Raw genomic sequence first — 24,416 nt, 5'->3', positions numbered from 1 at the left:
GAAATGAGGTAGGAATATTCTTTTCACTTCTTTAACAATCAGAAATGAAATCGAGACCAAATGGCCCATTCCTGGGGTCTGTCATTCTCAAAAGTTCGCCCAGCTGTTCCATCACGCCTCCCGTTGTGCAGAGGGAAAGCTCGGTCACTTTAATGTCTGTTTTCCCCGTAGAAAGCTCTGTGAGGGCAGGGCATGAACCTTGTTCTCAGCTGTAGCCAAAGAATACAGCCCATCGAAGGCGCTCAAACCTGTTAAACGATTGCTCCAAGGAGTTCTGGTTCTCGGTCGCCTCCCGCCCACGCAGCAGCCACGCTGTCTCTGCACTGAGCCGCGCGTGCGCACTAGGGTAACAGAGGCGGACCTGGCAGAGTGCACTGGGGGTTCTGAGTCTGGTGGAGGCAGATGGAGGGGTTGGAGCTTATGTCGTTAAGGGTTAGGGCCCAGGTGTGAGGGAGTAAGGGGAGCAGAAAGGGTGCATAGCTGATGCAGGTTCAGCAGGGGAGGAGAGGCAGGTGGCAACACTGTATTCATTAATCAAGGCCTCCAAGAAACGGAACCACTAGGTGCGTGCGTGCGTGCGTGCGTGCGTGCGTGTGTAAAGAAACTTATTATAAGGAATTGGCTCCCACGATTATGATGGCTGGCAAGTCCCAAGATCTGCTTACATGTGTTGGCAAGCTGGAGACTCAAGAGAGCCACTGGTATAGTTCTAGTCCGGAGGCTGGCAGGCTCGAGACCGGGGAAGAACTGTTGTTTCCATTCATGTCCAAAGGCGAGAAAAGGCTGATGTCCATCTCAAGCAGTTCATGAACTATCTGGGTTCCCCATGGCTCAGCTAAGTTGATTATGACATAAAGGTAATCATCCAAGCTGAGCTGAGAGAATGAATGGAGGTTAGCCTGAGGGGGAAGGGCATGGGGCGGGGGAGGGAACAGCATCTCCTGAGGCCTGGTAGTGAAGGTATCATTGCATATTAGGGGAGCAGGAAGTAGTTCAAGTGGTGCTAAGGGTGTAGGAAGGCCTGGGATGCCGGGCTGGGCCGGAGACGAGCCACAGGCTTGCTCAGGAGAGCAGGGTTTGGGTTTGCCGGTTGGGTTAGCTTGCAATGGGGCGCTGGAGTGGAGCTTCCCAGGAGGCAGCCGGCGGAGATGGGAGGACAGGAAAGAAGTCTCAGCCACCATCAGGGCTCCAGACCTGTCAGCAGCATCTGTGTGGCTTTGAAGATAAGGGAGAGCAAGAGAGTCAGGAAGAAGGGCCAGAGGGAAAAGAAGGAGGCGCTATGTTAAAGCTGTGGCACACGGCCCTCAGCTGGTCTGGATTCCACGAAGGCCTCCCATGAGCTGACCAGTTAATGCCAGCTCTTCCCAGCAGGGGCAGGTAGGACGTTGTCAGGAACAGAAGGCAGCTCTGCTCAGGTGGGCGGCACCTGCAGTTTCCAACCTCCTGTTGCACAACTGAAGGTCAGGAAACAGCAAGGGTGAACTCCCCGATGTGGTCGACTCCAAGGGAAAGCCCAGGCCAGCCGTGTTTGCTCTATCCACAATGAATCAAGCTCTGGCCATGGAAAGTCACATCCCACAGTGCCCTTCAGCCTGGTTCTGGGAAAGTAAGACCGGGGCAGGCAGCAAGGGGAGAGAGGCTAGCAGGTGATTCTAGTTCAAGCTTCCTGAGTGGGACATGGCCTTGGATGGGTCATTCCCTATCTCTGGGCTTTCAGTCTCTCCCTTTGCAAAGCGGGGATGTTATGCCAGACCCTGCTTGCCAATCAGAGACAGAACTATTGTTTTGTAATTGTAGGGTGCGCCGTATGAAATAGAATGAACGATATCGGCTGCTTTTCTAACCTGTAAAACCCACAGTTTCATGTGGTTCAACCCAACGACAGCACCGTTCACCATCACAGCAGCTACATTTCTTGCGTACTGACTGTGAACTGGGGGCCGTGTGGGCGTGGCATGTTTTCGGTCCATTCATAACCCTCTGAGACACGTGTCTGTACCTTGGCTTTTCTGCTGAGGGAGCTGAAGTCCAAAGAGGTTACGTAAGATGCCCCAAACCACAAAACAGAGTTTGAACTTAAGCAAACCATCTTTCTGGCTATTTCCTCAGCCAAACACAAAGTTCCTAACTAGGACAGTTTGCTCTGTCAATACCTTCTTCATGGCTGCTCAGGTGAAAGACCATGAATTAGTCACTGTACTCAGAGCCCAGCCCTGGCCTTGATGATGAAATAGGTGATAAGGTGGCTTTCTCAGCAAATGAGTCCTTTCCCAGCGATCTGAACTTTACTGTCTTCACTGTGTACCATAGCTCACTGCACCATCTGTTTTCTCATCCAGCTCGGGGGGGGGGGGGGGGGGGGATATCCTATTTTCTTCTACTATAGACAAATTTTTGCATTTTGATGTCTGTAGAAGTGAGATGTAACTTGTAGCCAATGAAGTAGATATGGAATGCAAGAATCCATCTTTCCTTCTCACTGCAGCTTGTCATTAAACTGATGGGGATGGTTATAAATAAAGGGCCCTTAGAAGCAAATTCATTTCATTTAACAAGCATTGAAGAAAAAAAAAAAAGCATTGTACAAATGTGAACTGATTTAATCTCCCTAACAATCCAGTGAAATAGGTACTATTATTGTCCCCATTTTACAGGTAGGAAAATTGAGGCACAGAGAAGTGAAGTAACTTGCCCAAGGTCACACAGCTAGCAAGTGACACAGCTGCAAACACTACCACCACTCTACACTGCCGCAATGGCTTTTCCGTCTCTTTCTTTCCTGTCAACCTTTTCTGGACATTGTGCCAGGGTCAGATGAAGGGGCAGGCAAGGTAGGGCTGCCCAGAACCTCAGTCCACAGGGGTACGAATGCATCCTTGAAACTTAAGAAGGTGGAGAAAATCGTACTTTCAGGATGAGTGCTGGGTGCATTTTGGGAGGAGAGTGAGACCCCTAAGGGGCAGCCTGATGACAGTGAAGATGGTGGGGACCCTCACTCCTTCAGGGAGAGGCACTCCATTTATTCACTGGAAGGGAGAAATTTTATTTCTCTTTGCTAACAATGTTCTGGCCAATCACATAGGCAGTGATCTGCCTCTGCAGATGTCAGCTGGGTGTCCTACCATCCGATTCAGTCCTGAAACTCACCTGAGTTGGCATCAGGTCCCGCAGGTTGAGGGCTTAGTCCCGCAAGACTGTCTCCATGCAGAAGGCCAATCACAAGTCCAGGTTGTCACCTGTGCCTCTGACTGAACCTGTCTTCGAGCTTGGCAACTGGCAAGAACAGCTCACAGACCTCAGGAAAAAGAGCTTACTACCTAGGCGGCCAGTTTTATTATAAAAGGCTGTAACTCAGGAACGGTCCAAGAGGGGAGGTGGCTAGAGCAGCATCTGCGGAAGGGGCACTGTAGCAATCAATCTAGGGGGGTGGCTCCCTTTCTGGAGCTGGTCCTTTCTCTTAAATAATCTGCTGATTGGCACAGCTTGGGGGGGCTTATCCTGAACCCTGCAGAATAGACAACGTATGCTTTATCAAGTCTGGCTTGTTTTGCTCAGCAGAATGTTTCTGAAATTCATGCATCTTGTTACCTGTACCATTCATTCATTTCTTTTCATTGCTAACCTAAAATGCTACATTAAAAAAAAATGAAATGCCTCACGAATGTGCAAATGTGCGTGTCATCCTTGCTCGGGGGCCACACTAACCTTCTCTGTGTCAGTCCAGTGTTAGTGCGTGTGCTGCCGACGTGGGTCCTGCAATCTGTTTTTCCATTTCCCTGCTGACAGTCGAATTGTTTCTAGTTTTCTTGGCTATTTTAGCCCTTTGAGTAGTACAAATGTTCATGTACATCCTCATGCCTCCTGACCGTCCAGAGTACAATCGATTTATTTTTAAAATGTATAAAGCAATATTAAAAAAAGGCAAATGTATGTCCTTGTTTCCATAAATTGGTTATCAAACAAACATAACTTTAAGTTAATAAAACTGTAACTGGACCTAATTTCATTTTTTGAAAAAAAAAAAACCAACCTCACTCTCAGGGGTCTGAGAATGAAAAACAGCTCACTACTCAAAGGGTTAAGGAACCCTAAAGGCTTCCATATGACATATGCTTTCGTTTCTCTGGAATGCTGTGGTAATTTTAGAAAGCAATTCGGTCACTTCCTGACACCCATCATCAGAGGAAATAGCACCGTATAAATTGCTATAGGCAATTATATCTCGATGAAGCTGGGAAAAAAATACAATGAAATGGCCAGCGATATAAAGAAAGGACATGATTAAGTAAATTATAATTAAGACCTTGAGTGTAAATTTATGTAAACTTTCAAATTATAACCATCGGCTATACTGTAGCATGAAAAATAATTCAAAATATATCAAATGAATGAGAATACAAAATTGCAAGCGTGCCATAACAATACTTCCTGTAAGTACTTATTGGTATGGATAAAGAATTGACCCTGTCATGGAGAAATGCACATGGTCATAGAGTTAGTAATTCCACGGTATCTCTTGTGTGCCCACTAAGTGCTGGTCACTGTCCTAGGACTAGGGGGGTGGGGCATGCTAGTGAAAAGAGAAGCAAGCTCCCTGTTTTTTTTTTTATTTATTTTTCAAGCTCCCTGTTTAAATAGCAGAGGGTAAAGGCAACACAGAAATAATTTCCTGCTTTAGATGTTGGGAGATTGTTCAAATAATACATTTACTGAAAACAGACACTCAACTTGAATGCCCCGACCTTTTGGTTTGGCAATGCCTGGCTTCCAGGACTGGGCTGGGGCCCTTCTGGACTTCTAGCCCTTTCCTAGTTGTTACCACACTCAATTGGATCTGAAGCCGCGTTCGTCCTGCCCCCACTCCTCCGCCCTTCCCCCACCCCATCGCCCCCTGCGCCCCAGCTAGCTCCGAAACACTCGAAACACTCTCGGTTGCCTCCAGCATTTGATTTCTGATGAGGTCCCTCTCAAGTCTTGGCGCTCAGTGGGACAGAAACTGGATAAAGGAAGGAAGGTTGTTCTGTGCATGACATTTACCAAGAGCTCACCGGATTGTGTCACACCGGGTCCCCAGGGCTCCGCCCACAGCTCACTATAAAGGTTGCTGCACCGTTCACCGCCAGTACCACCTGACTACGTGCATCTGTCTCGGCATGGCGCTGGCCTGGGCCCTCGCCGTCTTCAGCCTTCTCTCTCTGTCGGACGCCCAGAGCCCGACGTGTACCAATATCACGGAGACCATCACCAATGCCACCCTGGACCAGGTGGGTGCCTGCCTGGGCCCCTGAGCATCGTGGGCAGCCGTCTTCTCCTTTCCCCTTTCCCCTGCTCTTTGTGTCAACCCTTTCTCTTGACTCTGCCCTTTTATCTCCTGGGTCCTGGGGTAAAAATTTGGCCAGCCTCCAGAGGCATTCCTTTGCCTCCAAACTCAGAAGCCTCATCGCAAAGTCCCTCAGCAGGGGACAATATTGCACTGGGCAAGGAGGGGCCTCCAGGGTGGGCTGATGCCCGACTCTCAGAGTGAGCTCCTGCACGCCCCACTCCTTCCTGGGGCCTCCAGGGTGGGCTGGTGCCCCACTCTCAGAGTGAGCTCCTGCACGCCCCACTCCTTCCTGGGGCCTCCAGGGTGGGCTGGTGCCCCACTCTCAGAGTGAGCTCCTGCACGCCCCACTCCTTCCTGGGGCCTCCAGGGTGGGCTGATGCCCCACTCTCAGAGTGAGCTCCTGCACGCCCCACTCCTTCCTGGGGCCTCCAGGGTGGGCTGGTGCCCCACTCTCAGAGTGAGCTCCTGCACGCCCCACTCCTTCCTGGGGCCTCCAGGGTGGGCTGGTGCCCCACTCTCAGAGTGAGCTCCTGCACGCCCCACTCCTTCCTGGGGCCCTCAGCCTCTTCATTTGCAAAATGGGGAGATCTGCCCGAGTCTCCTCCCAGCTGACTATCAAGGATACGGCTCCCAGCCTCCATCACCTGCTCCTGGCTTCTCCCCAGCTCCAGGGCAAGTGGTTTTATATCGCCGCGGCTTACCGCAACCCCGAGTACAGGAAGATGGCTAGCGACATCCACGCAGCCTTCTTTTACTTTGACACCAACTACACAGAGGACATGTTACCGTTCAGAGAGTACATGACTGTGTAAGACCCCCCCAAGTGCCCCCGGCCCCAGCTCTGACTTCCACTCCCTTCTCACCCATACATGGGGGGGGGGGAGGGGCCTGATTCTAATCGCCACGTGACCCCTCAATGACCGTGACTGTCCACTTCTCATTGACTGTATTCCTCTGTTTCTCCCCCCTTCGGTGTGGCTTCAGCGGGGAGCAGTGCAACTATACTTCCGAGTCCCTGACTCTCCATCGGGAAAATGGAACCTTGTCCAGATATGGTGAGCCCTCGGGGGATGAGGAGATGTGGAGTGGACCCGCCCGGAGGAGGGGACCTGGGGGCGTTGGGCATAGAGAGCACCGGAGCGGCCCACTTCTTATATTTCCGCGGGCCCAGCGCCTGCACACTGAAATAATCAGTAATGACTGCCAGCATTTTTTAGCTCTTACTATGTGCCAGGTACTCACTGTGTGAAGTGCTTTACAGAAATTAACCCACTAAATACTCATAAACGACCTGAAGACTTTCGAGTGATCAGACAAAGACATGGAGAAACAGATGTCAGCTAGTTTCTCTGAGGTCACGCAGCTTGTAATTAGAACTCGGATTCAACCCCCAGGTCGGCTCCAGTCCTGCCTCTTGCTCTTTATCCTCTGGGTGCTAAGGGCGGCAGCCTGTTGGTTGGGCAGGCAGTGGCTCTGCCCATGTGCCCACCATCCCCACAGAGAGGGCACATAGTAGGAACCCACAAATGCCAATGGAATTGAACCAACACCACCGAGGAGCCCCAGGCTCCCCTCTGAACCTCATTTTCCACACCTGTAAAATGGGGACAAAAGGCCTGACAACCACAGCTCACACTGATTTCACACACGCAAGTGTTCAGCCCAGGGCCCGACGCACAGGAGGAGCTGGGGACACAGGGCCGCGGTGAACACCTGGCCCTCACCCACGGGCTCTGTGGCCCCGGGTGCACCAGGCTTCCCCGCCTGTGAGGAGGGAACCATTGCGCTTTTCCCACAGTCTCACTCAGAGGCTCTCTTCCAGAGAACGGCAGAGAGCATTTTGGCTTCCTGATGTTACCCAAGGACCCGAAGATCTACATGCTTGCTGCTTTTCCGGGAGACAAGCAGAACATGGGGCTGTCCTTCTTTGGTAAGCACCACCCCCCCAAACTCTCTCACCCCCCCGGACGACCTGCTCCTGGGGTCGGGCCTCCAGACCCCTAGCCCTCTCTGGCCTCGCAGCAGGCCCCCCAAAATCCTCACCAGTTCCCTTGCTCCCTCCTGCAGCTGACAAGCCAGAGGTGACCCAGGAGCAGATGGAACAGTTCTATGAAGACCTCAGGTGCATGGGCATGGACAAGTCGGAAGTCGTGTACACCGATGAGAAAAAGGTGAGTGCAAAGAGAAGTGGGCGGGGCCCACCTGAGGGTGCTCCTGCCTTGGGCAGCCTCCGAGGCCCAGAGAGGGAAAGCTGGCAGCCAGGGCTGCACAGCAAGGCAGGAGATTATGCTTTTACGCGCCTGCCTCACTGCAGGGACAGCTGAGCTTCACAGAGGCCCGTGGGGGGTGGACGACAGCCCAGGAGGGACGACACTGGGAAATTAGGGAGGACCGTGGAGCAGGTGGGGAGGACTGGGAAGGCTAGTGGGAGGGGAACAGCATAACCGAGGTGTCGTGGGGGGACTTGGGGAAGACACACACATGGGGAATTCTTAGTCACAGCTGCCTGCCACACCCAGGTCCCTCAGATGGCACGATGGGGAGCAGGTGTCATGGTTCCCATTGTCACCCAAAGGGCATCCAGTCCAGGACCACCACCCCGGTTTTTGCTTTATCAGAGAATGATGTGTGTCACGATTTCAACACTCTCCAAACCTGCGTTAAGTGAAAGGCTTTACTTGGTCTTGTCCTCTGCAACCATATTTAAAGCCACAAAGCTGATGAGCTGGTTACACTGTTTTGGATATACACGACATATTTTCATGATTATTCAAATAAAAATGCCCCCATCTGCTTGCTATCTGAGGTCCTCCCCTGTGACCACCAGGACCAGGGGCACAGATCATTTTCCATGCCCCCCAAACTCCTGGGAACCCCAGGAAAAGGCCTGTAACATAGGGGTTGAAGTCGGTTCCCTAGCCTGCAGTCCGACATGCCCATCTACTGGCCGGGGGACCTCGGATGTGGCCACTATGAGCCTTTGTCACATCAGCTACAGAACAGTGGTGAGAAATCCAGATCAACACGAGGGTTGAACAGGTCGTCAGATCTCTGTGAACTCCAGTTGCTCTTAAGGGCTTCAGCCCCCATGTTAGAGGTAAAAAGCTGAGGCTCAGAGAGGGAAATGCCTTACGTGGCAGAGACCACAGTCCAGAGTGCACGCCACCCTCCCCCCAGGAGCCTCCTGCCTCCCCCATCATTTTGCTCGTCTCCCACTGCTTGTAGGACCGGTGTCAGCTGCTGGAGAAACAACACAACGAGGAAAGGAAGAAGGAAAGCGATGGGTCCAAGCCGGACACAGCATCAGACTAGGACCTTGGGACCTTAGGGGGCCTATCCTGAGCCCCCACCCACCTCCCTTTGAACCTCGGTTCTTTCCCTCAGTTACACCAATAAAGCTTCTGTGGCTGTCACTTACTCACTCACTCATTCATTCACTCATTCGTGCTGAAGCCAGCCCTGAGGGGAGCCCTGCTTGACCACTGGATAAAACCCTGCCCCTGGTTGGAAGAGCTCTTGTGACATTGCCCAGCACACACCCCAGGATGGATGATGACACCTGGGAGTGGTGTGGGAGCCCAGCCCCGTGGCTCACAGGCTGACGCCCTCTGAAGAGCCAGGCTCCGGCGTCCTTTGCTCAGAGCTGGAGCCGCCGCTGTGCCCAGAGCACTGAGGCTGGAGACGCTGCCCGGGGTCCCCACCTTGGGTTCCCCGCTCCCATCCTCACATCTATGGGACAGCCTCTCACCAGCCGGAAGGGTGTGGGCCCCGTGGCTCAGAACCTACAAGAAACTTCTCCCATCTCAGTGTTCTTTTCAACAAGATGACATTTTCAACTGAGGAGTAGCTGAAAGATGAAATAGAAATGGGTCCTGGTGATCGGGGAGAAAGAAGCATGTGAGATGAGACAGGTGGGGACAATTGATGAAAAAGCCACGGGAATAGCCAGGGGGTGCAGGGGAGGGGAATCATGGGCATTTAGGGAGAAAATCAGTAGCAAAGAGTCTAATCTTTGCAGATAGGCCATCGTGAATGTGGACAGGTAACCCGCTGGAACCCCAGACTCCTCGTCAGTAAAGGGGGGACACAGTGGGCAGCTGGCAGGCTGGCCTGTGCCCTGCGGAGTACCCATGCTGAGGAGAAGCTCAAGGACCAGCGTCCACGAGGTGCTCAGGAAGGGGCGGCTGTCGTTGCTGTGTGCTACTGGAAGGAGCCCTGGGAAGAGAGCCCAGTCCCAGGTTCTGCAGACACCAATATGCTCCGTCTCCGGCCTCAGTGAAAAGCGGCTCGCCCAGGCAGCCTCTCCGTGCAGGCCCCTCCAGCCCAGAGCGTCATGGTTCTGAGACAGGCAGAGGGGAAGAGCTGGAGGAAAAGCCACCGAGGGAGGCGGGGAGACTCTGGAAATGTGCGCCGACAGGCCCTCCGGCGAGGGCTGCGCGTCCGAGCTCCACTCCGCCACACTAACTTGAGAAACCACAAGTCAACGGCGCACACCACGAACACGGGCCACGCTGGGAGTGCTTTTGGGTGTTATTATTATTTTTTTTGGCTTTTCCTTTTTTATAAGATCAACATTTATTCTTCTTCATTTGCCCTCATAACGAAAATAGAATTTTCAAATGCCTCAAATATACAAATATCACGGATGTGCACACATTCCAGAGAAGCTGAGGTATGAACGGCTCTGGGGCGGGGGAGCAGGAGACGCCCGGCCGGGCGCAGACCGGGGCCTGGCAGGTGGCTGGCCGCAGGCCGGACTCCACAGGGGTCCCCGGGGCAGGGCGGGCTCTCAAAATGAGGTACTGAGAGGGGCCGGTGGGCGCCTTCCCGGGGCATCGCTATCCCAGCAGGCCCCATGGAGAAGCCGGGTGTGTGTGTTCCTGGGGCCTATGATATCCCCACGGTCCCAAAGTGTCCCACCATCAGCCACCAGGGGAAGGTCCCCAGCAACGTCTTTCCAGAAATGCCTACTTCCAAATGGCTGGGGGACAGGCAGGTTTGTGCCAGAGACCCTGGCCCCATGCCTTCTTATCTGGCTTCCTAAGGAGGATCCAAGCCCAGGTAAACTCAGCCTAAGCATTATCTGTCCATCTGTATATAAACTACATATTATTAGCTGGAGGTGGACAAGTGCAGGAGACTACCAGAGACTGCATCCAGATGGAAGAAGGTGGCCATGGTCCCAGCACCAACTCCCGGGGCTGGTGCCCGGGGAAGGCACCTCCCTGACGACCAGGGACGTCCTGTGTTGAAAACACCGAGGTTGCGCAGGCAGGTCCTGTGCTGGAGGGAGAGCTCCTGGTGAGCGTCCTCAGGGAAGCCAGCAGCAGGCTGCCTGCCCGCTGTCCGCCATCCGTCTCTGAACCCTGTGTCCTTGGGGAAGCCAGCAGCAGGCTGCCTGCCCGCTGTCCGCCATCGTCTCTGAACCCTGTGCCGTCAGAAGAGGCAGGAGCCCCGCAGGCTGCGGGCCTGGCGCAGGTCGGCCGACAGGGAGCGGCTCATGTCCTTCGTGGTGGAGCGGATGCTCTCGGCCGCCCGGACGGCTTGGTTCAGGGCCCTGTGGAGCTCCTCCAGGTCCTCCAGATCCAGCTGGATGGAGTGCCGGTGTCGCCCGGCTGGACGAGAGGAGGCTGCCGGGGGCCGCTCAGCAGCTGGGCGGGCGGAGGGGGCTGAGGTAGGTCCTCCTGGAGGCGCTGGAGGTGCATAGAACCTGAGGAGACAGGTGTGTCGTTACCCACGGCCAGGCCTGGATGGAGCTGGGGGCGGGGGAGGCCCAGCTCTCTGGGTCTTAGTGTTTCCCCTCTGAAATGGGAACAATAAACACCTGTTTTGAGGGATGTGTTGGAAGAATGAAGATGAACAGGAATGCCTGAACCAGAACAGGTACTCAAAAATGGCTGGTTCATCTACCCACTCATTTCACAAATATCTGTGGTTGGTATGCTGTGCGCCAGCCTGTGTGCTAGGCCCTGGGGTTACAACGGTGACTGAATAACACAGAACCTGTCACCTTCTTGGAGCTTCTAATCTGAGAGCCAGATCTGGGAGAGGCCGGGATCACCCAGGCTCAGGGGCAAACAAACACCCTTCATCGGAGAGGTCACAGGGGAGCCCACTGCCAGTGTGGAACACTGACAGACAGCACGGCAGTCAGGCTTCTGCGGGAGTGGCTGTCGGGAAAACAGCTGTGGTTAGGCTTGCTCCCTGCTGTCGGGCTGCAAGCACTTTGCATGATCAGTGCGTGAGCCCGTGGCAGAGAGCCAGGTGTACTCTATAAACAGCTATGGGCGGTTCCTGCGTGGTGGTGCGCTTCCTAGGTCGCAGTCCCTCTGGCGCAAACGGCAGTTCCCTGATTCCTGCCGCTGCCACCGTGAGGGGCACTGTTCCTGATTGCTTGCCTTCCGCTATGAAAGGGGTTTTCCTTTGCTTATTCACTTGCCCTGTCCCCGCGAACAACGGGGGGTGAAGGGCTCCACAGTTCCTCTACTGTCTTCCTGAAGCCAGTGTGCACCCGCCTGGCCTTGGCCACCGGCCTTACAGGCGCACAGTCTGGTTTTATCCGGGGCAGCAATGAGAAGGGGTCCTCCCCAGCCTGGGCCTGCAGCGACATGGGGTGTTGTTTTAATGTTCTGGGGAGCCTGACCTGTCGTGGCGCAGAGGATAGAAGGATTGATCTGGAACGCTGAGGTCGCCCAGTCAAGGGGCAGAGACAAGAAGCAACTATACCGGTTGATGCTTCCTGCTCCTCTCTCTCCCCCTACTTTCTCTCTCTCTCTCTCTCTCTCTCTCTTTATCTTTCTCTCTCTCTCTCTCTCTCTCTTTCTCTCCTTTCTCTAAAGTCAATTTAAAAGATTTTTAAAAAGCCTGACTAGGTGGGGTGCAGTGGGTAGAGCGTCAACCTGGGACACTGAGGACCCAGGTTCAAAACCTTAAAGTGGCCGGCTTGAGTCCAAAGGTCGCTGGCTTAAAGCTCAAGGTCACTGACTTGAGCAAGGGGTCACCGGCTTGGCTGGAGCACCCCACACAGGGCATATTATGAGAAGGAATCGACAACTAAAGTGCCAAAACTATAAGTTGATGCTTCTCATCTCTGTCTCTTGTAAAAAACAAACAAACAAAATTGTCTCTCGTAAAAAAACAAAAAACCAGGGAAGAGGGGCTGAAGAGACAGGGGACAAAGCAGTTTCCCTAAGAAGTGACTGCCCTCACCTAAAGCCACCGGGTTTATGGTTCAATGAAACCCGCCGTGAGCACGAGGGTGCGGCCCTGCGCTGTGGGACAGTGTGTGGCCAGACGGGCTACAGCGGCATTTCGCCCGATAAAGCAGGAGTGAGCGCAGGCGGGCTTGGGCCGAGCCCTGCGCCGGCACACTGGAAACACTAGTCCCACTCCTAGTCCTCCACTTTCTCACTTGCGTTATTGTACTGTGTACAAAGGGCTCTGCTAGGGGCTGAATAGACGTCTCTCTGAAGGCCTCTACGTGGCCAATCGGCACTGAAAAGATACTCAACATGACCAGTCATTGGGGAGATTCACACCGAAACCACACGAGATGCTGCCCCCACACTTCACACGCATGGGGGTGCCTCAAGTCGGGCAGTAATGACTTGGCGAGGGTGTGGGGAGATTAGAGCTCTCAAAAGCTGCTCTAAAATGCTGCAGGCACTTTGGAAACAGTCTGAAAACTCCCCAAACACTTAAAGAGTGTCTCGCCCGGGCCTGGTCCTCACTCTTGGAATCCATACGCCAGGCTCTGAGATAAGAGAGGTGTGTTATCCCACCATCTCATTTATTGGTCAGTTCTGTTATGCTTATTTCACAGAGAAGCAAGCTGAAGTTCAGAGAAGCTAGGCGATGCAGGAGGCTTCCCCAAATACTGGTCGGTCCTCTTGTCTGGCTGCAGGCCCCTGGCCAGGCCCCTTCACCTTTTATGGGCTCCGGGCTCTGTTTCCTCACCGAAACACCTCCCAGGATAGGGCCAGTGGGAAAAGTCGGGTAAGAAGCTCTGTAAACAGCCTGACCACCCGACTCTATAAATGTCAGCTGGGGAGGCCCCAAGTCAGAGAGCTGGCAGGGCCAGGGCTGAATTCACATTCAGAGCTAATTAGCACCTCATCTGACATGTATCACCTGAATGAACCTAATGAACAATAAATGAATCCAATTCTTGAATCCAATTCCCCCCTTCAGAGACTATTGGATGTAATTGCTGGGTTCCCACACACTCTTACCCTCTGATAATGTGATGACCAGCTCATCCTGAGAGTCACCCAAAACTTCCCCAAGGGCAGAAGCTATAAAAACAAAACCTAACCAACCCCGCTGGCCAGAAAGCCTCTGGTGCAGGGGCTATAATGGCAGCAACCACCAGGTGGCAGCACAGCCCCATTCAGCTTTCTAAGGCGTGCACAAGCCTCAGCCTCTGACCATTCTCAGTAACCCCAATTCCGGCAGCAGTAGAAGCACTATGGTCTATGGTTACTGGCCACCCTCTGTGTAGTATGAGCTGCCCGCGCATTAGTTCATCTAATCCTCACCACAATCCGTATCACAGAGGGCCAAAGAAAGCTAGCTGTGGCTGCTGCTCACGGTGGCCACTGCTGGTCAGGTCTGCCGGGCACTAAAGCCCAGGGCCTTTCTCCTTCCCCATGGCCCGTCCAAGCCTGGGGACAGCAACCTGCTTAGTTCTGGCCACATGTCTGAGCCTGGACGGCCATGGAGCAGCCACAGAAATAGAGACCCTCTTGGTTACAGGGCCACTCAGTGTATCCGGGGGCACAGACTCCGGGTGCAACCTCCCCGGCCCAATGAGTGGGAGCAGCGGCAGCACCTCCACCTCCACCGGAGGCCTGAGCACGCCGCAGGCCTCTCACAGCTGCCGAGCCAAGTCCCTTAACGAACTGGTCAGACAGCTGGAAAGGCCGGAAGCAGCCGCACAGCGAGTCAGAGCCTCCCGGGGGCTCGATGGCGCCTTGGGCCTCTGCCCCACCAGGCGCCAGCCTCAAAGGGGCTCTGGACCCTCACTGCCCGCAGACACGGGCTTCTGGTGACAAGCCACTGAAGAAGAGTCCCAACCGACTCATTTTACCCTGGGGAAACTGAGGCATGGAGCTTGGTGACAAAGGTCAGGACAGAAAGACAAAAAGACGAGTCTCCTAAGTGCCGGCTCCAGGCCTTTCCTCCTGAACGATCCTGTCAGGTTGAAGCCACTCCTTCTCATTGTCCTTCCTAAGGACGTGACATCGCAGGGACGATGAAGCTGCCGCTTATTCGGCGATAAGCACGTGAGGGCACTTAACTAGACTCCACACACATCTTAGGTGGTTCCTGCCGCGGGCCTCATGCACCCTCACACATGTGCACAGGATGGAGGTGGGGACTGCTTCTAACAGATGGGGAGATCGAGGCCCCGAAAGGAAGTGGCTATACCAAGGCCACAGGGCGGAGAAGTGGCAGACAGGATTCCCGGGGAGCTCGGGCTCACTTCTGCCTCGACCGCGAATGTCTTTTCTGTCGTGACTGCTGTCACATCCGAGTCCGTGTTCAGTCAGTGCCCACCCTCCCATCCGCCTGACCAGTCCTCCTCACCACCGACCGGGCCGTCAGAAACAGGGCAGGTCTGAGTCTGCCACAGGCACGGGCAGCCACGTGCCGGCGAAAGGGGCCGGTGTCCTGGGCGGGATACATGGGAACTTGACCTGCTCAATGTCTCTATCCATCTAAAACTGTTCGAAAAAAGTCTGTTTTCAAAGTGAGTGTGCAATGCTTGCTCACTGAGAAGGCTCCCAGGGAAATGGAAGTAGACTAGGGTGCTAGGCCCCCACGAGGCTAGAAGCTTCCGGAGGGCAGAATCGCTGCCCGGCTCCTTCACTGCTGGGCCCCCAGGGCTGAGCACCCCCCCTTCGGTACGCAGGGAGCACCCGGGTTCGCTGACTGACTCTAGGAGGGTCAGACTTGTTCTGCACGCTATACACGAGGGAGAAAACAGTACAGGACGCCCAGGTTCTCAGCTGCCTGACACAGGTCTGAACGATAGTTACTAAGCGGCTCAGACAGAGAGGCCGGGAGGGTCGGACGGAGGGTTCTTACACAGTGGCGGGCGGATAAGGCACGACGGGAACCGAGGAGACGTAGGCAAAAGCCGGAGGGGCCGGGACCGGAGGCGCGGCAGCCAGATACCACAGCCCAGGGGGTGGCCGGGGCGGCGAGCCCACCCGGTTGCTCCTGCGCTTGGGGCTGGAGGTCGAAGGTGCGTCTCTCCTTGTGGTGGCCTTTTCTGCCCCTGTCGGGGAAGGACACCAGAGACACAGTCTGACCACTGGGGAGATCTAGCAGAGAACACAGGGTCTGCCCAGGCCCCACCCTGTTAAGAGCTGCACACGGCTGGCCACACAGGGAGGGCCAAGATTGGGAAGCAAAGCTTCTGTCCAGCGTACCCCAGCCCAGACCGGGGGGAGCAGCCACCCTGCTGACCCGACCCGGGCCCCACACCCCCATCAAGGAGGCCCGAGGAAGGAGACTGGGCATCTGTCCTTACCAGAGGGGGCTGTGTCGGGGCCATGCCCCTCGGGGGAGGCCCCGGCCCGACCACACACAGGACACGGCAGGGCATCGGTGGGAGACGGCCCCAGTGGGTCCCTGGAGACAGCAGCACCTGGACGTGGGAAGGAGGTCAGGAGAGGACCGAGTCTGATCATCAGGCCTGGCGCCTCCCCAGCTGCCCTCCTGAGGCACGGGGCTCCCTCAGGGACCGCGCAGAGGGGACAGACTGCCTTTCTGGGTGACAGCAGTACCGACGGCAACCAGGACAATGAGTCCACATTTAATGAACCAGGCCCTCTCTGCTCAGCGCCTTCATGTGTTATTTATCAAATCCAACAAGACACAGGACTGGCCACTATCGTCACTCCCCCACTTGACGGAGGGGAAGGCTGAGGCTCTGAGAGGTTGAATAATCGGCCGGCCAAGTTCTCAGGGCGGGGAAGTGGTCAGCGGTCCTCTGGCTGACCCCAAGCCCAGCTCTGCTGACTGCAGCCCTGCACCTCTGGTCCTTCCTCCACAGGGAGACAGGCCCGTCCATGCGGGAGTGGCCCACAGTGTCCCGGGGAGTGGCCCACAGTGTCCCGGGCGCCAGAGGGGCCAGGTACCCGGGACTATGGGAGGCCTGACCTTGGCGAGTTGTAAGGAGGAGAGCGGGCAGCCCTGTGCCCCCCACACAGATCCTCAATGCCACCCTGGGGCAGTCCCAGAGCTGGTCCACTCGTCCTTCAGGCCTCGCCTCAGCCACCACCCCACCCCCCGGAAACCCTCCTACCCACCAGGCTGAGGTACGTGCACCCCAACCCACCCTGGGCTCCCCCGTCCGAGCTCTGCCCACTCCATCGTGACACTGTCTGCTTAGCTGAGTTTCCTAGGGATGGGGTTCAGGGCCCGGGATGAGAAGGTGCTGACTGAATGAATGAATAAACGAACGAACAAATGGCGAGGATTATTAGAATGCCCACAAAGGCAGAAGGACATAGTGAAGTGCCGGGGCTCTGAAGCCACAAAGACCTGGGTTCAAATCCTGGCTCTACCACTTGTAAGTCATATGCCATTGGGCAAGTTACTTAACCTCTCTGAGCCTAGCTTCCTCACTCATAAAATGGGCATAATAATAAAGTGGGCAAAACCTACTTCATAGAATTGTGAGGATCAATGTTTAGAAAACCCTTAGCAAGATGCCCCCTATATCGTAGGGGCTTAATAGACAACAGCCCCATCATTATCGGCATCACTGTTTGAAAGGGCCCCAGGGCCCATCTCCAACCCTTTCATCATGGATGTGGAACCTGAGGCTCAGAGAAGTTAAGGAATTTGCCTAAGATCACACAGCAGAACTGGAACTAGAAACAGGTGCCCATATTCTCGGGCCACTGCTCTCCCCCTTACTCTTCCCTGCTGGGTTTGGGGGAAAGGAAGAGGAATGGAGGGAGGGTGAAGGGGAGAGAAGATGTGAACGCTGCTGCCTGGCACCCTCCTAGTAGACCCTTCAAGAACTCCTCAAATGATACATGGTTTCTCCATGTCAAGGACAGAAGGGGGGCTTTAGGCAGCAGCACCTGCAGCAACAAGGGTGAGGGCGGGACGCGCTGGGAGGCCTGAGAATCGCAGGAAAACCCTGTTCCCTTGTCTGTACCTTTACCTGCCTCCAAGCTCCGGGCAGGCCCACGCCTGGCCCGACTGTACCCCCCCCCCCCAGAGAAGCTGCGGCCTCACTGCCCTGATCGCATCCATCCTTACCTGTGTCCTGGGTCCTAATGGGCTGGCAGTGGGGACAGGAGACGGTGCTATTGCCTCTTGAAACAACCTTGGGGGTCAGAACATGATACTCTTGGCCTGGGAACGAACACAGCACGGTGTCAGCTAGGCACGGATGCAGAGCTCAGGGGACTTAGTAGAATGGCCTCTCTCCCCTCCCTCCAAATGGTTTCTGTCTCTGTCTCCCCTTTTTCTATTGTGCACACGCACACACGTGCTATATGCGTCAATACGTATATACATATAAATATGTGCATATGTACATACACACAGGTACAGAAAGACACCTTGACCTTCTGCTTATGGTAAGCCCTCCGGCTCCTGGTTCATCCCAGACCCTGTGTACGGACCACCTGCTTAGTCTTTAACATATATGAGCAATCAACACGCCCAGGTGGTCAGGCTCTGAAAGCAAGCCGGGAAGACGGGATACACGGTGACAAAGAGCCCTGCCCCTCCCCCCAGGCCCCGTCGGCTGGTTGGGATGGGAGCTCGTACACGGTGTTGGCGGTGTTTTGCCCCTGTGCTCCGAAGGGTGTCTGCAGACAGTCCTAGTGCGGGGTTCCTAGGCTTTCTGCGAGGCTGACCGGGGCCGTGTCCACGAGGCAGGCCGCCCGGCAACTGGTAGCGGTCACTGGTATTGGAAAGCTGGGCAGACTCTCAGGCCCTCACCTGACCCCTGCCTCATCCATCCCTCAGTCTCAGATGAGATCTTCTGAACACTGCCTCATTGTTGACCATTTTTCTGCCCTCTGCCGTGCGGGCTCCCACTTCACACTCTGCGTGTTGCACTGGGGTCCCCAGGCTCGCTGCTGCTCTCACTCTGATTCCTTGGCCTCTGTCCCCCCCCGTCCTGGGGCAGGATATGTGTCTCGTTTCCTGCCTTGTCCCCAGTGCTCAGCTGCACGGGTCCGAGGTTAGCCACACTCCTTCCCAGTGAGTGAGGTGTGGGTGCCGTATCTGTCATTTCTTCACTGTGATAATCTACCCACTGACTGGAAAGACTTGTTTGTTACTGTCTCGGCTGGGCAATCAGGTTGGTGAAAGTAGGAGCCCTCTCCATATCTGTTTTAAAGTTAAGCACTTTGAAATCCTACTAGGCGCCAGGTGCCAAGTTCCTAAGACAGAGGGGCCTGCTGGGAGGGGCCTGGAGGCCAGACAGGAGTAAACGGCTCAGTGTGCGCCCTGTCCCCAGGTCCCACGAGCAGCGGGCGCTCCACAAACCCCTCTGTGGCTGACCAGGTGCACAGCTTCCCCAGAACCAGTGTGGGCCCTGGCGAAGGGGAAGGATCGGCGACCACGTGCTGAAGGAGCGAGAACAAACACCGAGACTCGGAGGAGCATCCCTGCAGTTTCTCATCTCGCAGAACTCGGAAATGAGACCAGGGAATGGCTACACGGCAAGGGCTTCCCACGACAGAGGAGACCACCCTGGGACTGCCGCCCCAGCCCTCCCTCCCGGCCCACCTGTGTACTGGCCGCGGAAGGTGACCCTGTCTGGCCGTCTGGTACTGCGCCCTTCTCGCACTTTGTCCTGGGCTGCCTGTGAGCCGTCCTCGGGGGTCCTGCCCTTCTCAGAGTACAGCCGGGGGGAGGTGGGTTCAGACTCGGAACCTAGGGTAGAAAGAGCAGGGGCATGGGGGGGCAGGCGGTGGGGGGTCACGCAGCTCTGGGAGTAGGTGTATCTAACTCCAGACCCACCCCTTCAGAGTAGCTGAAGGCAGCAGACACCCCCAGACCCCTGCCTGTGCGCTCAGCGCAGGTCCAGACACCTGGCACGCACTGAGTCCTGCACCCCCAGAGCAACTCAGGAGGCAGGTGCTATCTTTCCTGCATGGTCAGCTGTCCCTTTCACTGCACAGGACAGGGGGACGACCGGCCAAAGTCCCACAGCCAGGAAGGAGTGAGCTGGGGCTGAACCCAGCTACTGATTCCAGAGCCGTGTCACTGTGAGCACGTCCCCTGCACTTCGGGGCTTGGGTGTCCTTATCTGCAGAATGTGGACAACAGGACCCGTCCTGCAGTGAAGATTAAGCAAGGGGATGTGTATATATTGTATATTTACATATATACATGTATACGCAACGCCCTTAACAGGACCCGTCCTGCAGTGAAGATTAAGCGAGGGTGATGTATACTGCTCACAAAAATTAGGGGATATTTCAAAATGAATATGAAGTGATAAAATATCCCCTACTCTCTGTGAGTGGTATATATATATATATACACACACACACAAAGCCCTTACAGATGCAGTAGCTATTATTGAAGGTGCACTGTGCTTCAAAGCACCACAACTGCCTAAAACAGATCAGATACACAGAGCCTTTTCCCAGCTTTGTCTAAGCCTGTTGCTGTGGTCGCCGACTGCTGAACCCACACGCCTAGACTGTGGCCTCCAGAAATGAGCTCTGGCAGGTGGTCACTTACTCAAGGACAGTCGGGGCACCTCCCGAGGCACCGAGGAGGACCTGGCTCGCCGCCTTCCTGTGGGGACAGCTTGCTCTGCACCGCCAGGCTCACTGGACAATCTCTCTGTGGATTTACTAGCAAAAGAGAGAGAGCTGATGTCACTGGGTGAGGTTTCATGCAGCCTTTTAAGGTGATCAGCGAGAAGGCCAATCCAGAGAAAGAAATACTTATAATGAGAGGAGGAGAGCACAGAAGTCCAAACCAAAGATCCTGGAGTGAGAATCACAGAAAATGCCTCTGGGCCTCTCTGACCCTCAGTGTCCTCATCTGTCAAATGGGGATAATAAGAGCAATGACTTCAGAGCGTTGTTGGAAAGATTAGTGGGACAATATCCATAAAACCCTTAACCCTGATGCCCTCCCAGAGAACCATTCAAGATTGTAATGTTGTAAGTTATCATCGTGAATGAATGTCTACTGAGTGAGAGGGTGAGAGTCCTAAAAATATTCTAGCTCTTCAGTGGGGTGGTGAGTGCAGGGATAGTCATTGTATCAGACCTTATTATAAACACATGTTTACTATATTGTCATGCACCAACTATTACACGGTGAAAGAATGTGAGAATGAGTGAATAAGTGAGTAAAGGGGTGAGAGAGTGGTGTGGCTGTGTCCACATTGTCTGCGGAGAGCCAGAGGCCAGCCAGGTCTGCCTTCTGCGGCTGCCTCCGGGACACAGGGGTGGGAGTTTTGGGGTCACCCACCTGCCACAGTGGGGGCCCCACGCGCCTGGGGAATCTGCTGCCCGGTCCCGGGACCGGGCGGGGCGGTCGAGGGTGGACGCTGGTCGTGCGGGGCTGCCCAGGGGCGGCTGGTGCAGGCTGTCCTCCAGTCGGAGCCGGAGCCGGGACACCTCCTCTTGCAGCTGGCGGATGGCCTGGCTGGGGTGGGGTGGGGACAGCAACAAAGAGCAGATGCACGTGAATGCAGCTGCAGCCACCCCCGCCGCGCCGGGAGCCAGATGGAGCAGCCTTTGTCACTTTCTAGGAGGCACAGGGTCAACTCCCCAGTGTCTCGGTTCTGGGACTTGCCTGTGTGTCTGCTTCTCTTGCTATGCATCTTGAACCTCTCTGAGCTCAGTACACTCAGTTAACAGAGCAGAAGTTTCTTTGAGGTTCACCTGTCCTAACATGCAGGGCCCCGAGTTGCTGTTCCAAACCACCGGCAACCAGTGCTCAAGACAGAGACGAGGGTGCAGAATACGGATGGCGGTGGCTAAAGGTTCCCTTTGAACCCTGGATTCTGACCAGCCCTGGCCCCTGGGCTGCCCTCCCTCTGTCTACCTCTGGCTATAGAAATCCCAACCATCCTTCCACCTGGCCTGGCCCCTCCCTGCCCTGACTCGGCCCCTCCCTCCTGGGTTCCCCCAACTGCTTCCTATGTTAAGTCCATCTCTTTGCTCCTAGCAGGAGATGCTTGTTTGTCTGCCTCCCTGGCCAGTGAGCCGTTCGCAGGCACGGAGCAGGCCTCCCTGTCTCACAGCCCGAGTCTCTTACACCTCACAGATGCTCTCGGAACATTACCGGACGGGGCTCCAGGCTCCAAGAGGGAGCAGAGTCAAGGACTGTTGGAATCCCTGTGAACCCCCCAAAAGCACCACGTCCTATTGGAAGGTATCTCAATGAGCCACGGGCATCTAGGGAGTAAATACTGTTTGTATTTCTCTCCAACCAGTCCTGAATCTCTAGCCTCCTTCTGAGGGTGTCGCTGGCGTTGTGACAACCCCCCAGACCCCACAGGCGTCTCGGAGTCCGGTTCATTCGGCACGGCCCTCCTCCAGGCTGATGCGGGCTCTCCACCTATTGCTCCGGTCCAGGTTCCAGGGTGGGGGCTCCCCTCACGGTTGACTCTTGCCTGGTGGCTCCCGGGCTCATGGGTGAGTGTCCCATGGCGCCGCCTCTAGCAAACACCAGCTCTGGGACGAGTGGGCCAGGGAGGCCTTGCTCCGGCTCTGCCTCGTGCAGTGTGTGTCCCGGGGCCGCTCGGTTCCCCTGGCAATCCCCAGGGAGACGCTTGTTGGGGTTTCCAAGGCAAACTGTGAGGGGGTGGCTTCAGGAGAGACAGAGTCGGCCACCGGTTAACCCCTGGGAGGCAGGGCTGAGGCTCCGAGCTGGCGCAGGACCGAGGGCGGCTCTGGCTTCTGTCCCAGGCCAAAGGCCGCTGAGTGAGGGCCTGGGACAGGAACACCCACTAAGTGCCAGTCTCTCTGGTTTCTTTGTTAGAGTGTCCATTTCCCTGGCTTCTTTAGTGACTGACCTGGCACTTAAAATTCATCTTTCCCTGCAAATTTTCTCCCAGTCTTGGGTTCCATCCACATCTCTGTGTCAGCATCCAACTATATGGCTGGCCAAACACCGGTCATTCTAGGCCCTTCCCTTCCCTGAACACCCCTAAAGTGTCCCACTGCCACGTCCTGTGGGCCCAACGCCTAATTCCCTCTTCTCAGATGCGTTTGCCCTTCCCTCCCCACTGGCCCCATCACTCTCTCCTGGGTGAGGCCACCTTCTCAGCAGTCTGCCAGCCTCCACTGCCACCCTCGTAGCAGCCAGAGAACCCTTTCTAAAACACAAACTGACCACACACACCCCCTGCTTAAGATCCCTCTCCATGTGCTCAGGTGAGTCTTGATGCAGTCACAAATATTCAGTCAATACCTCTGAGCCGAGTCACCCTCTGACCCTCTCACCACGGCATCTGAGGTCCTCAAAGATCTCTCCCAGGGCTCCCCAAAGCCTCGCTGTCTTCACTGCTCAACACGCTCACACTCAAGGGTCTGGCTAGAATGAATGATTGACTCCTTGAAGGTGACGGTGCCATCTCACCTCGAGTCCTTTACACATGCTGTTCCCTCTGCTGGTGATACCCTTTCATGTCTCTTCTTCTGGTCTCATCTAAGATCCACTTCCTCCAGGAAGCCCTTCCTGAAGCCTCTGACTGAACTAAATGTCCTGTCTCTGTTTTCAACAATCCTTTGAGCCTCTGACATCACTGTACTTATCACACTTAGGGTATGACCACCTGTTTCTTGGTCCATCTTACAAGATGGTAAGTCTTATAAGGCTAAGGACAGTGTCTTCTCCACTATGGTATTCCCAGAGCCTGGCATATTGTTGGCAGTAAGCCTCTAATTCCTGTGCCGATGTCAGGAGGCTGCAGGAGTACACTTACTAAACTCAGGCCTGGAAGCCAAACGCCAGCAGCGGGACCTGCTTTTACACACAGACGACTTAACAGGCGGCTCCCTGATTGCACAAGCTGCAGAGGCTTCAGAAGGTTACTGCAAAGCAGTCTCCCAGTGCATCCTGGGATTCTGGACACACTCCAGTCCAACAAAGGATGTGATTGACCAGCGGTCATTACTCAGAGGAGAGGTAAGAGGGCTGACCAACCTATTTCCCATTTCTTCTCAACCAAGCAGGGAACAATCTTCTGAGTAGAAACATTGTGCTTGGATAAAAAACAGAGGAAATTGGCCTGACCTGTGGTGGCGCAGTGGATAAAGTGTCAACCTGGAAACTCTGAGGTTGCCGGTTCAAAACCCTGGGCTTGCCTGGTCAAGGCACATGTGGGAGTTGATGCTTTCTGCTCCTCCCCCTTCTCTCTCTCTCTCTCTCTCTCCCCTCTCTATAATGAATAAATAAAATCTTTATAAAAAAAAAAATCCACGCACACACAAAAAAAAAAAACCAGAGGAAATTGAAAACAGTCTCTCCAGTCTCCTCTCAGTCATACAAGGGATGCATAAACGGCAGAAACCGTACGCCTGGCTAGTGCAGACCCGTCTTGGAAATGGGAGGTGTTGGGGGCCAGGAGGACAGGGTTCAGCACCTGAAAGGTGAACCTCTCGGCCATTTCCCACTGACTGGAGACATGTCTTCAAAGTCGGGAGCAGTGAGGTCCCCCCGAAACAGCCTGGGGGGCGAGACACCTGTGTCTGCCTGGCCCCCGCACAGCCTCCACTGGGGCTGCAGGCTGAGCAACTCACTCTCTCCTCTCTACAGTGACCTTGAACCTGCCGTGCCCAAGCCTCGGACTTACTCTCGCGCTGTTCTGGTGAGGAGGGCGGCGGTGGTCTCCGTGGGTCCATGGGACAGAGCGGCCACGGCCGGGGCCGGGGTGGAGGGTGGGCTGACTCTCACGCTGGGGTGCAGCTGTTCAGATATCCGCTGTCGCCCCTCCAACTGCGAGCCGGGGACAGCTAGGGAGGCAGAACGAGACTGAAGTGGGTGACTTCACACGGAGAAGACTCTCAGTGTGCGAACCTGCATGGGTGGAGCCATGTGGGAGGGAGGGGCAAAGAGACGGTGCCCGGCTGACGTCACA

General features: G+C 55.1%; 2 protein-coding genes across 5 annotated transcripts in view; one reads left to right on the top strand and one right to left on the bottom strand.

Annotated features, from left to right (window-relative positions):
- Window positions 1–5,103: 5,103 nt before the first annotated feature.
- ORM1 (orosomucoid 1) lies at window positions 5,104–8,740 on the top strand. Its single transcript, XM_066367344.1, has 6 exons — window positions 5,104–5,264; window positions 5,989–6,131; window positions 6,308–6,378; window positions 7,146–7,253; window positions 7,391–7,494; window positions 8,549–8,740. The coding sequence occupies exons 1-6, from the start codon at window positions 5,154–5,156 to the stop codon at window positions 8,633–8,635; spliced, it is 624 nt and encodes a 207-aa protein (XP_066223441.1). The 5' UTR covers window positions 5,104–5,153; the 3' UTR covers window positions 8,636–8,740.
- Window positions 8,741–8,855: 115 nt separating this feature from the next.
- Window positions 8,856–24,416, bottom strand: part of AKNA (AT-hook transcription factor) — a 54,728-nt gene continuing 39,167 nt past the window's right edge. For all 4 annotated transcript variants that reach the window (XM_066367338.1, XM_066367339.1, XM_066367337.1 and 1 more), the window contains exons 15-22: window positions 24,132–24,291; window positions 20,798–20,974; window positions 20,054–20,169; window positions 19,091–19,237; window positions 17,606–17,701; window positions 15,861–15,977; window positions 15,413–15,605; window positions 8,856–11,033 (exon numbers count right to left, since the gene is read on the bottom strand). In XM_066367338.1, coding sequence (XP_066223435.1) covers window positions 10,760–11,033; window positions 15,413–15,605; window positions 15,861–15,977; window positions 17,606–17,701; window positions 19,091–19,237; window positions 20,054–20,169; window positions 20,798–20,974; window positions 24,132–24,291 — 1,280 coding nt within the window. In that variant the 3' untranslated portion in view covers window positions 8,856–10,759. The remainder of the gene's footprint in view (window positions 11,034–15,412; window positions 15,606–15,860; window positions 15,978–17,605; window positions 17,702–19,090; window positions 19,238–20,053; window positions 20,170–20,797; window positions 20,975–24,131; window positions 24,292–24,416) is intronic.

Source organism: Saccopteryx leptura, chromosome 2, assembly GCF_036850995.1.
Source record: "Saccopteryx leptura isolate mSacLep1 chromosome 2, mSacLep1_pri_phased_curated, whole genome shotgun sequence".
Classification (NCBI taxonomy): domain Eukaryota; kingdom Metazoa; phylum Chordata; class Mammalia; order Chiroptera; family Emballonuridae; genus Saccopteryx; species Saccopteryx leptura.
This window is presented reverse-complemented; position numbering and strand designations above follow the sequence as displayed.